Source organism: Dreissena polymorpha, chromosome 4 (assembly GCF_020536995.1).
Source record: "Dreissena polymorpha isolate Duluth1 chromosome 4, UMN_Dpol_1.0, whole genome shotgun sequence".
In the NCBI taxonomy this organism is placed as follows: domain Eukaryota; kingdom Metazoa; phylum Mollusca; class Bivalvia; order Myida; family Dreissenidae; genus Dreissena; species Dreissena polymorpha.
The window spans coordinates 117,987,845-118,000,822 of NC_068358.1; the positions used below are offsets into that span (position 1 = coordinate 117,987,845).

Here is a 12,978-nt window from a genome sequence, read left to right on the forward strand (position 1 = left end):
TCGACGTAATTATTTCGCGCGACACACCGTCCAATCAATGATGGTGAACAAATGTGCCAAATGATTTTAAATTCTGACAATGAACGACATAGTTATGGCCCGGACAAGCTTGTTCCGCCCGCCCGCCAGCCAGCCTGCCAGCCCGCCCGCATTCGCCAATCTAATAACCAGTTTTTTCCTTCGGAAAACCTGGTTAATGAAAAGCCATTTTGAGTCTTGACTTTATTATATATTAAAAACAATTAGTCCTTCGGCCTTCCGTCAGGCAGTGTATTAATTGCAGTTAATTCATGTTAAAGTGACAGTTAAAGTTACAGGCCTTACTCAAGTGTTAATGGCTAACGACATTACACACGTGTGATCATTGATGCAATCAACGGATCAATTTCCTACCGCACAGTATCGGGAGCAGCCGGGCGAAGCGAGACGGTGAAGTATCAAAGAAAAAATTTCTCACCTTTTGCCGACACTGGGACAGTTATTCGCACTTCGAGATAAACCACAGTAAATACATGTAAAATTGGGACTCGGGACAAAATTTTATATCGACATATCGAATTATTCGACATAACGAAAATCGAGATATGCGATGTTTATTTATATAGATAAAGAAGGAAAAAAGTTGGGACATTGAGCTTACTTCGACATATCGAGAATATCGAGATATCCAATGTCGACATAACGAGAGTGGACTGTATATAAATATAAGGAAAAAGACCCCCTCCCTGGCAGCCATGTTTTTTTACCGATCTGAACCATTTTCAAACTCAACCGTCGTATCCAGGAAACAAATGTTCTGACCAAATATCATGAAGATTGGACCAAAAATGTGACTTCTAGAGTGTTCAAATGTTTTCACTATATACATATTGAGAAAACTGCCCCGCCCCCTGGCTGCCATGTTTTTTCACCGATCTGGACATTTTCGAACTCATCCGAGATATCAATAAAACCAATGTTTTGACTAAGTTTCATGATGATTGGGCAAAAATGGTGCCTTCTAGAGTTTTCACAAGGCTTTTATATAGCCATATAAGGAATACTGCCCCGCCACCTGGTGGCCATGTTTTTCAACGGACCGGAACAATTTTTGAACTCAACCAACATATCATTAAGACAAACATTTTGGCAAAATTTACATGAAGATTGGGCATCAAATGTGACTTAAACAGTGTTCACAAGGTTTTTCTATTTTGTTACCTAGTGACCTAGTTTTTGAACCAGCATGACCCAGTTTCGAACTCAGTGGAGGTTTCATCGGGGCAAATCTTCTGACCAAGTTTCATGAAGATCTGATAAGAAATATGGCCTCTAGAGTGTTCACAAGGTAAAATGTTGACGACGCACGACAGACGCACGACTAAAGGCGATCCCAAAAGCTCACCATGAGCTATAAAAGCGCTCCATTGAGGATCCTTTTGTTATAACATGCACTTGTACCTAACCAGTATATGTCTTAAAAAGTTACACTGAATTCATTTCATTCATTTACATTTTATGAAGTCAATGAACAAGTTTCTATCAATAAATGATGACACTAACAGTATAAGTAACTATTAGAGAAGAATTTTCTATAAAATGTCTAAACTAATAATAAGAATATATTATTTTATCAGAGATCAGTAAACATAGCAATACAAGAAGCACATATTTTTGGATTTACAACATACACTTCTTGTTATTTTATATTTAAGCTCAGTTCAATTTTTGATCATATGTTGAAAAAAATTATTAACAATATTTGGCTTGGATATGGATTTTTTTAATCCTGTAATATACAACGAAATAATCCACCTACTTATAACTTCTGTCATGCCTGGATCCAGTGTTGTGATCATGGATTCCACTGAAGACTTTGTTTTTTCCATCACCTTGGAGATCATCCTGTTGCCCGAAAGCCAACTGAACAACCCTCGCTCAGCATTGGGTTTCAGGACTGAGATATCAGTCTCAGGCTCGGTTATAACATTTATGGCACTACTGGCCTCAAATGGACTCTGCTGAGGACCTGAAGATATGAGATGTTATGAGCATTATTTGAACAAAAGTAACTTATAGTTACTGTTAATACATATGTACCGGTAATTGCAACAACTACACTCAACCCATGATAATGATCAATTTTTATTTAATTATAATGTAAATTTTTTATTAAACAAAAAGGATTTAAGCATAACTGTTCGAATTATATTTATAAAAAAATAAAACAAAATAAACACAAACAGTGTTCTCCATAAAAATTTGAGTAGCCAGATATATTTTCAAAGTAGCCAGCAACTAAGAACTAACACGGGCATTTTTTGTGCTGTTTTGAATTGATATTTTGGGGAAAAAGAGTCGGCTACAAGATCATTAGTGACCGATGGAATAGCCAGTTGCCGGTGCTTCTGGAAAACACTGCACAAAGAGATTCAGAAGCAGAAAAGAAATTGTATGAAAAAAGGAGGCTCTTTATTTATGGCAAGGAACCAATACAAGTGAGACACAAAAGGAATGTAATAAACAAGACATGCTAGTATACAACAAACACACACAAATGAAATAAACTGCCTATAAAAAGGCTATGAACTATTAATCCAAAGCATAAGTGATTTTATTCAAAGCAGTTGAAAATATACCGGTAAATTAAGTTTATACTGCAAAAACCGAACTAAGTGTACAAGGATTTTAAGATTTCAAGAACAAATTTCAAGTAGGGATAAAACCCAGGAACTCTTGTCTTGTACCTCAGCAGCTTAACATACATTTTAATCAGTCTTCCACTTAGCCTTTAAGCTGCCTAAACCCCAATTTGAATATTTGACAGATCAGTTGAATCTAAAAGCTTTAGAAATAGCATGACAAGTCAATTAAAATGTGAAATCTTAACTTGTAATCAAAGTGAAAATATTTACATCCACACTGTAAAATAAAATTCCTTAATGTCATGTAGTCCAACAAAAATTGATAAAATGACATGGATCTGTGTCTGCTGATTGGAAAAAGTGACCATTTTGTGTACTTTACCAAAAGTAGAAATAGTATTTATTTAAATCAATATACAATTGATCTTTTGGGTCTCCTTGTTTTATATTTATGACACCATTGTGTATATGACTTATATTAACGTCAACTCTTATGAGCATTAACTAATGTTATTAACAACACAACACGTGCTACTGCTAAGACGTTTAATATAGAAGTGCGACATCAGAAAACAGGGTACAGGGTTAACGTTGGCAGGAGCTGTAGTCTGTTTCACAATATAAATAGTGGTGGCTATAGTCTATTTCATAATAGAACATTTCATAATAGAACACTCCTGAACTTTTATTGTCGGTATGGAAAATTGCATATGAGCAGCCTAGTAGGCTAGTGATAATAACAAGAGCACCGCATAACAGGAGCCACGCTCGGCTACGGGCAGAAGGCTAGTGATAATAACAAGAGCACCGCATAACGGGTGCCACGCTCGGCTACGGATAGAAAGCTAGTGATAATAACAAGAGCACTGCATAACAGGAGCCACGCTCGGCTACGGGTAGAAGGCTAGTGATAATAACAAGAGCACCGCATAACAGGAGCCACGCTCGGCTACGGGTAGAAGGCTAGTGATAATAACAAGAGCACCGCATAACAGGAGCCACGCTCAGCTACGGGTAGAAGGCTAGTGATAATAACAAGAGCACCGCATAACAGGAGCCACGCTCGGCTACGGGTAGAAGGCTAGTGATAATAACAAGAGCACCGCATAACGGGTGCCACGCTCGGTTACATATGAGCAGCCTAGAAGGCTAGTGATAATAACAAGAGCACCGCATAACGGGTGCCACGCTCGGCTACGGGTGCAGTTTTGCAGTAAATGAAAGCTTGTCAGAATTTTTTTTTTTTAAGGTCACAGTGACCTTGACCTTTAACCTAGTGACCCCAAAATGGGTGTGGCATGTAGAATTCATCATGGTGCATCTACCTATGAAGTTTCTAAGTTGTAGGTGGAAGCACTTTGATTTTAGAGCCAATGTTAAGATTTTAGCACGATGCGGACGGCGGATGGCAGACGACACGACGAGCTGGCTATGACAATACCTCGTTTTTTCTCCGAAAATGCCGAGCTAAAAATTACCATGGAGATTGATATATGTTGATTTACCTGGAGCTGTAACCTGCTGAAAACTTGCTGAAGACTGCAGGCCCTGGCTGGAAGATGTTGCTTGTCCACCAACAGGCCCTGGACTCCCAGGGCTGTGGGTGGGACCTGCACCAGTGGATGCCATGGTTACATTTACAGACTGTGGGACATTGGTAGGGGTCGTAGGGGGTGGCGACCCAGCTTTCATAGAAGGCAAGTTCCCGGGTGATGTTATAAAACTTGGCAGTGGTGCTGGGGGTGCAAGTTCTCCATTTGTGCCTGAGCAATTCATGTACTCAACATATACACTTTGTTACATGGAAGCATATTTGCAAGGGAGACGGGCATCTCACCCTGCTTTTTAACACATAATTTTATAAACCTTGATACATATACTTAACAGTGTAGATCTATCAAAAGCGCGCCCTTTCGGTTATAGTACAGAAAGAGCAAGAGAATAACCGAAAGCGCACTGGATAAATGTGTTACCTAAACGATATTACTTAGATAAGCTTCTTTCTGTAAATAAGAATTTTTAAAGCCATGCTAAATAGTTTTTTCCAATTGGGAAAGTGCTGTTTTCTGGTACTTAATAAAGAAGGAGAAATATCGCTGATTTAAACTCTCCTAAAACTGTGGTGATGGCTTTGTTGATTATTAAGTTAATTACTAAAGACTATTAAAGTAAAAATACTAAAAATTGCTTGAGCAAATAGGATGTTAGATAATCATGATTGTAACAAAAGTGATAACATTAAAGTGATAATATTTATACAATGTGTATTTCTGCGCACTCATTTTTATGAGCAATCATTACTGTAAGATGCTTAACAAAAAATCAAATAAGCAGACCAATTTAAGTCTCCATGGATTGCCTTTACGCAATGAGAATAAACATTTAATTTATGTTTACTTAAAAACCATTCCTACCCCCCACCCGAATTCTTAAGTTATTATCTCGAGTAAACATAAGAATGGTACAAATTATCAAAACACAAGCCCTATTTGCAACAACAAAGGTGCCCCTTCATTGCTTTATTACTTTGCTGTATACAAATTACTTTATTATTGACACGCATTTTTATTCCGTAATCAATGTGGCGTGTTGTTTGAGTATTCGACAGTGTTAATTGACATTATATAGCCCGTAACAAGGCATTTATACTTTAAAGTTCATGAAACATGAATGTTTACAAAAGTTTTCAGGTTATTGTTCAGCTGGTTAACTGATTTTTTTAGAAATTTGCATTTGACAGTGCGCTTACTAGTGCTGCAACAATATACCGGTATATCAGTATATATCGCAATACGCAATCCGCATATTGTATTGCGATACGATTTTTATCATACCGGTACAAATTTTTTACAAAAATTCATCCACATTTAGTCCAGAAAAGCCATCTGAAATAATGATATCAAGGAAAACAAAACAAATCGGTGTTTAGTAAAAATAAATTGCTACGTAAATATAGCATTCTAACAAGATGTGTTTGTGAAACACAATGTCCCCCTATATGATGTTTGACATTGTAGGATGACCTTGACCTTGTGAAGGATGACCTTGACCTGACCTTTCACCACTCAAAATGTGCAGCTCCATGAGATACACATGCATGCCAAATATCAAGTTGCTATCTTCAATATTGCAAAAGTATTAATAAAATAAGCGATTTGGGCCACATATATTTGACCTCTGACCTTGAAGGATGACCTTGACCTTGACCTTTCACCACTCAAAATGAGCAGCTCCATGAGATGCACATGCATGCCAAATATCAAGTTGCTATCTTCAATATTGCAAAAGTATTCATAAAATGAGCGATTTTGGCCACATATAATTGACCTCTGACCTTGAAGGATGACCTTGACCTTGACCTTTCACCACTCAAAATGTGCAGCTCCATGAGATACACATGCATGCTAAATATCAAGTTGCTATCTTCAATATTGCAAAAGTATTCATAAAATGAGCGATTTTGGCCACATATATTTGACCTCTGACCTTGAAGGATGACCTTGACCTTTCACCACTCAAAATGTGCAGCTTCATGAGATACACATGCATGCCAAATATGAAGTTGCTATCTTCAATATAGCAAAAGTTATTGCAAAATGTTAAAGTTGGCGCAAACAGACAGACAGACCAACAGACCAACAGACAGACAGGGCAAAAACAATATGTCCCCCACTACTATAGTGGGGGACATAAAAAGTCTATTATACAGAGTAGCATTGTTACATGGGAGTCCGCAAGATCTGCTTTTGCAAGCCATACTGTTAAATTAAAGATGAAGCTCATGGAAATATAAAAAAAACAATAGGGCCTGAAAGGCCCAAAGTCACTCACCTGAGATAACAAGGTATTATTGGGACAAATCTTCTGACCAAGTTTCACGAAGATCGGAAAATAGATGTGGCCTCTAGAGTGTTAACAAAGTTTTACTATAGCCACATAAGGAAAAATGCCCCGCACCCTGGCAGCCATGTTTTTCAACCAACCGGCATCATTTTTGAACTCGTCCAAGATATTATCGGGATGAATCTTCTGACCAAGTTTCATTAAGATCAGACAGTAAATGTGGCCTCTAGAGTGTTAACAAGATTTTACTTTAGCCATATAAGGAAAAATGCACCGCCACTTGGAAGCCATTTTTTGTCAAGCAAACATAATTATTTTTGAACTCATCCAAGATATCATTGAGACCAATCTTCTGACCAAATTTCATGAAGATTTGACACCAAATGTGGCCTTTAGAGTATTAACAAGGTTTTACTATAGTCATACATGTATACGGAAAAATGCCCCGCCCCTTGTGGCCATGTTTTTAAAGCAACTAATACCATTTTCGAAATCATCCAAGATATCATTAGGACAAATCTTCTGACCAAGTGTCATGATGATCGGAAAATAAATGTGACCTCTAGAGTGTTAACAAGGTTTTACTATAGCCATACATGTATAAGGAAAATAGCCCTGCAGCCGTGGTGGCCATGTTTTTCAACCAACCGGCATCATTTTTTAACTCATCCAAGATATTATTAGGATAAATCTTCTGACAAAGTTTCATAAAGATCGGACTATAAATGTGGCCTCTAGAGTGTTTACAAGATTTTACTATAGCCTAACTGTATATTGCCATATAAGGAAAAATGCCCCGCCCCTTGTAGGCCATGTTTTTCATGCAAACCTGACCATTTTCGAACTCATCCAAGATATCATTAAGACAAATCTTCTGACCACATTTCATCAAGATTGGACAATAAATGTGGCCTCTAGAGTGTCAACAAGGTTTCACTATAGCCATATTAGGAAAAATTCCACGCCCCCCATGCAGCCATGTTTTTCAACAAACCGGCATCATTTTCGAACTCACCCAAGATATTATTGGGATGAATCTTCTGACCAAGTTTCATTAAGATTGGACAATAAATGTGGCCTCTAGATTGTTAACAAGATTTGACTATAGCCATATATAGCCATATAAGGAAAAATGCCCCGCCCCTTGGCAGCCATGTTTTTCAAGCAAAGGTTACCATTTTTGAACTCATCCAAGATATCAGTGGGACAAATCTTCTGAGCAAGTTTCATGAAGATCGGAAAATAAATGTGGCCTTTAGAGAGTTAACAAGGTTTGACTATAGCCATATAAGGAACAAGGGACAAAATTGTCACAAAACCAGGTTTTCATTGTGAAAAAAAATCTGATTAAGGGAGACAACTCAAACTGAACTTTTGAAACGAACAAACAAAATTAACCCCCTTTGTAAGTTTGTTTCAAAATAAATCTATTTTAAGTTGTGGTGACCTTGACATTGGAGATATTGACGTGATTCTTTTGTGCGACACACCGTCCCATGATGGTGAACAAATGTGCCAAATAATTGTAAAATCTCACAATGAATGACATAGTAATGGCCTAGACAAGCTCATTTATTGCCAATTTTGACCTTTGAACTCAAAGTGTGACCTTGACCTTGGAGATATCGACGTAATTATTTCGCGCGACACACCGTCCAATGATGGTGAACAAATGTGCCAAATGATTTTAAAATATGACAATGAATGACATAGTTATGGCCCGGACAAGCTTGTTCCGCCCGCCCGCCAGCCAGGACGCCAGCCAGCCAGCCAGCCCGCCCGCACGCATTCGCCAATCTAATAACCAGTTTTTTCCTTCGGAAAACCTGGTTGAAAATGCCCCGCCCCCTGGCGGCCATCTTTTTCAACCAACTGGCATCATTTTCAAACTCGTCCAAGATATTATCGGGATGAATCTTCTGACCAAGTTTCATTAAGATCAGACAATAAATGTTGCCTCTAGAGTGTAAACAAGATTTTACTATAGCCATATATAGCCATATAAGGAAAAATGCCCCTCCTCTTTGCAGCCATGTTTTTCAAGCAAACGTAACCATTTTTGAACTCATCCAAGATATAATTGAAACCAATCTTCTGACCAAATTTCATGAAGATTGGACAATAAATGTGGCCTCTAGAGAGTTAACAAGGTAAATGTTGACGCCGCACAACGGGTGACGGACAAAAAGCGATCACAAAAGCTCACCATGAGCCATGAGCACGTTGTGCTCAGGTGAGCCAAAAAGGAGGTCCCTGTGGTGTAATGGACATGGTGTCCGCCTTGCGACTGAGAGGTCATGGGTTCAATCCCCACCATGGCAGAGTTCTTTAGATCTTCCCCAAAGACACCATATAAACAAGTTCATAGTATATATTATTAGTTTAAAACCAGTTTTCGCGCGCCGAAAAACCAAAACTGGTTGGCTCAAAGAAATTTTGGGCCAGCGCTAGCCCTGACTGGGTCTAGGCCCTGGAAACGAACTCGAGAGCGTTTATATAAGCCTTAGGCTTTCGATGCAATCAAGCTAAAATAAATAGATTTAAACTAAGGCGTGCCTCATACCTGAGCCCGTCTGCTGGGCTGTGAACTGTTTCTCAGCAGTGACAGCCTCTTCCTTGTCTACCAGCTCTGCAGACTCGTCAGATGATTCCTCCATCATCTGCAGGAAAACAAGATTTGGTTCACAATTTGGAACATATGCAGCTGAATGTCCTCCACTATCAAACTCATACTTTCGGCAACTCCTATAAATATGAGGTCGATATTCTTGGACTAACTTTCAACATAAAATATTAGATCAACTACAAGTGGGTCTATAGCAAAATATCAGAAAGCTGCCACTATCCTTTACTCTGATAGTATCGATCCTCCTCAAAGAATTGTACCTTTAATGAAAAACCTTAAAGAAGCCCTTGAAAGTGAATGTTTTTTCAATTTTCAGAAGTTGTAATTCATTTGATGTTATCCATGTCTATTACGACGATCATTCTCATGATTTCTGGTGTTTGTTGGAAAGTGGGTCATGCTTTTTCAAGGGTTATGCTATGATTTTTAATTACATAACACAGTATTATGTTAGTTTGTTAATGGATTATTACAGAGATGTAGATATCTACATCTCTGATAAATAGTAGCTTTATCAAATGTTTTATAGGACACTTTATTTTTAATAAAATGTATAAATATTTTTACAACAACATGAGTAATGACAATCATAAAGATAGTGAAATTTTTCCACAATGTTTAGGTTATTCCTCTTTCAGACAAGACAGATCAAGCAAAGGTGGCGGAGTTTTTATCCTTGTCGAAAGTTCCATCATCGCCACAGAGGAAAAACAACTAAAAACAGATTGCGAGATTATATGGGTAAAATTGCTTTTCGAAAATGTAAACCTTTATACATTGCAGCTTATTACAAACCTTAAGAAGCAGACACCATCAGCGCCATGGAATTTTGAAAATCTTTAGATCTTGCAAGTAAATTAAAAGGAAATCTCTGGATCTTAGGTGACTTCAACTGCCCAAAATTCTCATTGAGTACATAACATGTTCCATCTATTAAACCCAATTGTAATTTTGCTAACCTTTATGATGAATTCATTGATTTACTTTCAGATTTTGGACTGACTCAAATGGTTACTGATAGTACAAGAGGTGACAACATTCTTGATCTTTTTCTCACTACAAATCACACACTAATAAATGATATTTCTTGTCTTCCAGGTATCTCAGACCACCAAATTGTTTCCTTTACAGCCAGTGTTAAACCAAAACAAATGTGTCAAAAACCTAGAACAGTACACTTATATAAGAAAGCAGACTGGAATGGTTTCAAAGAATACATGGAGGATGTATCTAATGATATTTTGTCCAATCATTCAACAGCATCAGTGGAAGTCATCTGGGAGAAATTTTCTAGTGCCATATCCACGGGTATTTCAGATTACGTCCCAACAAAAAGAATAGGTCCAAAAGTCTCCCTACCGTGGATAACACAGCCCATCAAACGTTTATTAAGAAAGAGGGAAAAACTCTACATCAAAATGAAGAAAGAGAAAAACAACAAACTTAAATCTACATTTTCAAATCTAAAACACCTTATCAATAAGACCATCAAATTGTCATATAATAATTACATTGAATATATTTTAGGTATAAAAGACCAAAATGGAGAAACAGATGAATAAAGCTCAAAATTTAACATCAAAAACTTTTCAGCCTAATCAAGAGCACCAAACAAGATGCATGCGGTATTTCAACATTACATGATAAAGTTTCAGGTATAACAAAATCCTCAAATAAAGATAAAGCCAATATCCTGAACCAACAATTTAAATCAGTTTTTAGCCCCATGTCCTCTCTAACTCTATCTCAATCTTGCTTTTCAGCCCTGGATAATTCTGATGTTCATTCTTCTTCAAGTAGCAGATACCCCACCATCCCATAAATTACTATCTCAGTTAACGGCGTTCTGAAGCTCCTTTCCAACCTGAAACCCCACAAAGCTGCAGGTCCAGACAACATCAGGTCACTAGTCCTTCAAAATCTTCGTCATCAAATCTCACCTATAATATCTCTTCTCTTTCAGAAATCTCTTGACACAGGTATCTTACCGAAGATTTGAACCACTGCAAATGTCTTTCCTCTGTTCAAAAAAGGAAATAAAGAAGATCCAGTCAACTATAGACCCATCTCACTAACTTGAATTCTTTGCAAAGTTTTAGAGCATTTTGTAACTTCCAACCTCACACCTCATTTTAACAAACATACCATTTTGTATGACCTTCAACATGGTTTCAGGGAACGTCGATCCTGCAAAACTCAACTTGTCCAACTTGTTGACGAACTGGCTCGCAATCTCGTAAATGGTCATCAAACAGATCTCATACTTTAGAAATCAGCAAAGCTTTCGATAAAGTCAGCCACCTTAAATTACTCTTTAACTTACAGCAACATGGAGTTAACAAATCAAGATTCTCTTGGATCAAGTCTTTTCTCATAGATAGATCGAAAACAGCTGTACTGGAAGGAGAATGTTCAACAGAAGTCCCTGTAACATCGGGCGTGCCACAAGGTTCAGTACTTTGTCCCTTACTCTTTCTTTTATACATAAGTGACCTTCCTAACTTTGTCTCCTCTCAAGTTCGTTTGTTTGCAGATGACAACGCTGTATACTTGGCTATTAACAACTTGCAAGACTGCGCCTCCCTTCAAAATGATTTGGACAAACAGGTAGGTTGAGAAAACCTGTGGGACATGGAGTTCAACCCTAGTAAATGTGTTGTCTTATTATCTCTAAGAAAAAGCATAAATTCATCTTCAATTACAGGCTACATGGGCAAATCCTTGAAGTCATAGACAGTGCTAAATACTTAGGTGTTATTTATTTCAGATGATCTTTCTTGGAACAAACTTATTACCTACATTACAACAAATGCTAAGTAATCTCTTGGTTTCATCCACAGGAATATTCAAACTAAAAATGAAAACATCAGAGAAGTAGCCTATAAGACCTTTGTTAGACCCCAGGTAGAATACGCTTCCTCTGTCTGGAGCCCACATACCAAATATCGATAAGGTAGAAAAAGTACAAAGTCGAGCAGTCCGCTGGGTGAAAAACAACTACTCATCCGACAGAAGTGTCACCAGTATGCAGACTGAGCTTGGCTGGCAGACTTTAACTGACTGATGTGACCTCTACCGATTGACCATGTTTTATAAGATTGTGTACGGCCTGGTAGCCATCTCGCCGCGGTCATATCTTGAGAGGCCCACGAGGATGACTCGTCATATGCATCCACTCTCATTCAGACAAGTCCACACATCAGCCAACTACTTTAAATATTCCTTTTTTCCTTACACTGTAGTGCTTTGGAACGGCCTACCTGCCTCAATTGTACAGCAGTCAGACCTAGAGGGATTTGAGTGTTGCCTAAGCCCTACTCTTTTCCCCAGTCATCCCTGAATGCACAAAACAGTGTTTTTAACAACTTTTAACCTATAAATACGTTTCTTCTTGTTTAACACTATCACACTTTTTCTTCACCTCACTTTCATGCTTTGAAGTCTCCCTTTCAATGCTTTTAAACCACTTTCATCTTGCACTGACACGCGCACCTGCCAGTAATACCTGCAAGGGGAGTCCGGCTGTATTTAAAGAAAGATAGATAGTAAGAATTTCGTTTTTCCATTAAGTTACTTTGATTAGTACAAGCACATGCGCATAGTTACAAATCTTAGCAACCAATCAGAAGGGCCGATAATATGAGACAATTGTACATGAAAGAGATTACTACAGGGAGCTAAGTCTCGACAGTATTTTGTCAAAACATTGCCACTTTAAATGCAGTTTTCGTTATTATGTCCAAGAATACACATTTAACTATAGATTGACATTATCACAAGCGTGTTTTTGTATTTGTTTACTTACGAATTTCGTATGTATTCATTTATTAAGAGGGCCGAAACTACAGTACAGACAGACATGCTACATCTACTGTGAGTCGAATA

General features: G+C 37.9%; 1 protein-coding gene across 2 annotated transcripts in view; it reads right to left on the reverse strand.

The window, feature by feature from the left end:
• The window catches only part of LOC127879632 (protein PRRC1-A-like), a 42,612-nt gene that overhangs the window by 29,241 nt on the left and 393 nt on the right, over positions 1-12,978 (reverse strand). The window contains exons 1-4 of one of the 2 annotated variants that reach the window (XM_052426604.1): positions 12,899-12,957; positions 9,031-9,127; positions 4,130-4,387; positions 1,799-2,008 (exon numbers count right to left, since the gene is read on the reverse strand). In XM_052426604.1, coding sequence (XP_052282564.1) covers positions 1,799-2,008; positions 4,130-4,387; positions 9,031-9,127 — 565 coding nt within the window. In that variant the 5' untranslated portion in view covers positions 12,899-12,957. Of the gene's footprint in view, positions 1-1,798; positions 2,009-4,129; positions 4,388-9,030; positions 9,128-12,898; positions 12,958-12,978 lie in introns of those variants that run through there. The other variant, XM_052426602.1, reaches the window with a different exon arrangement.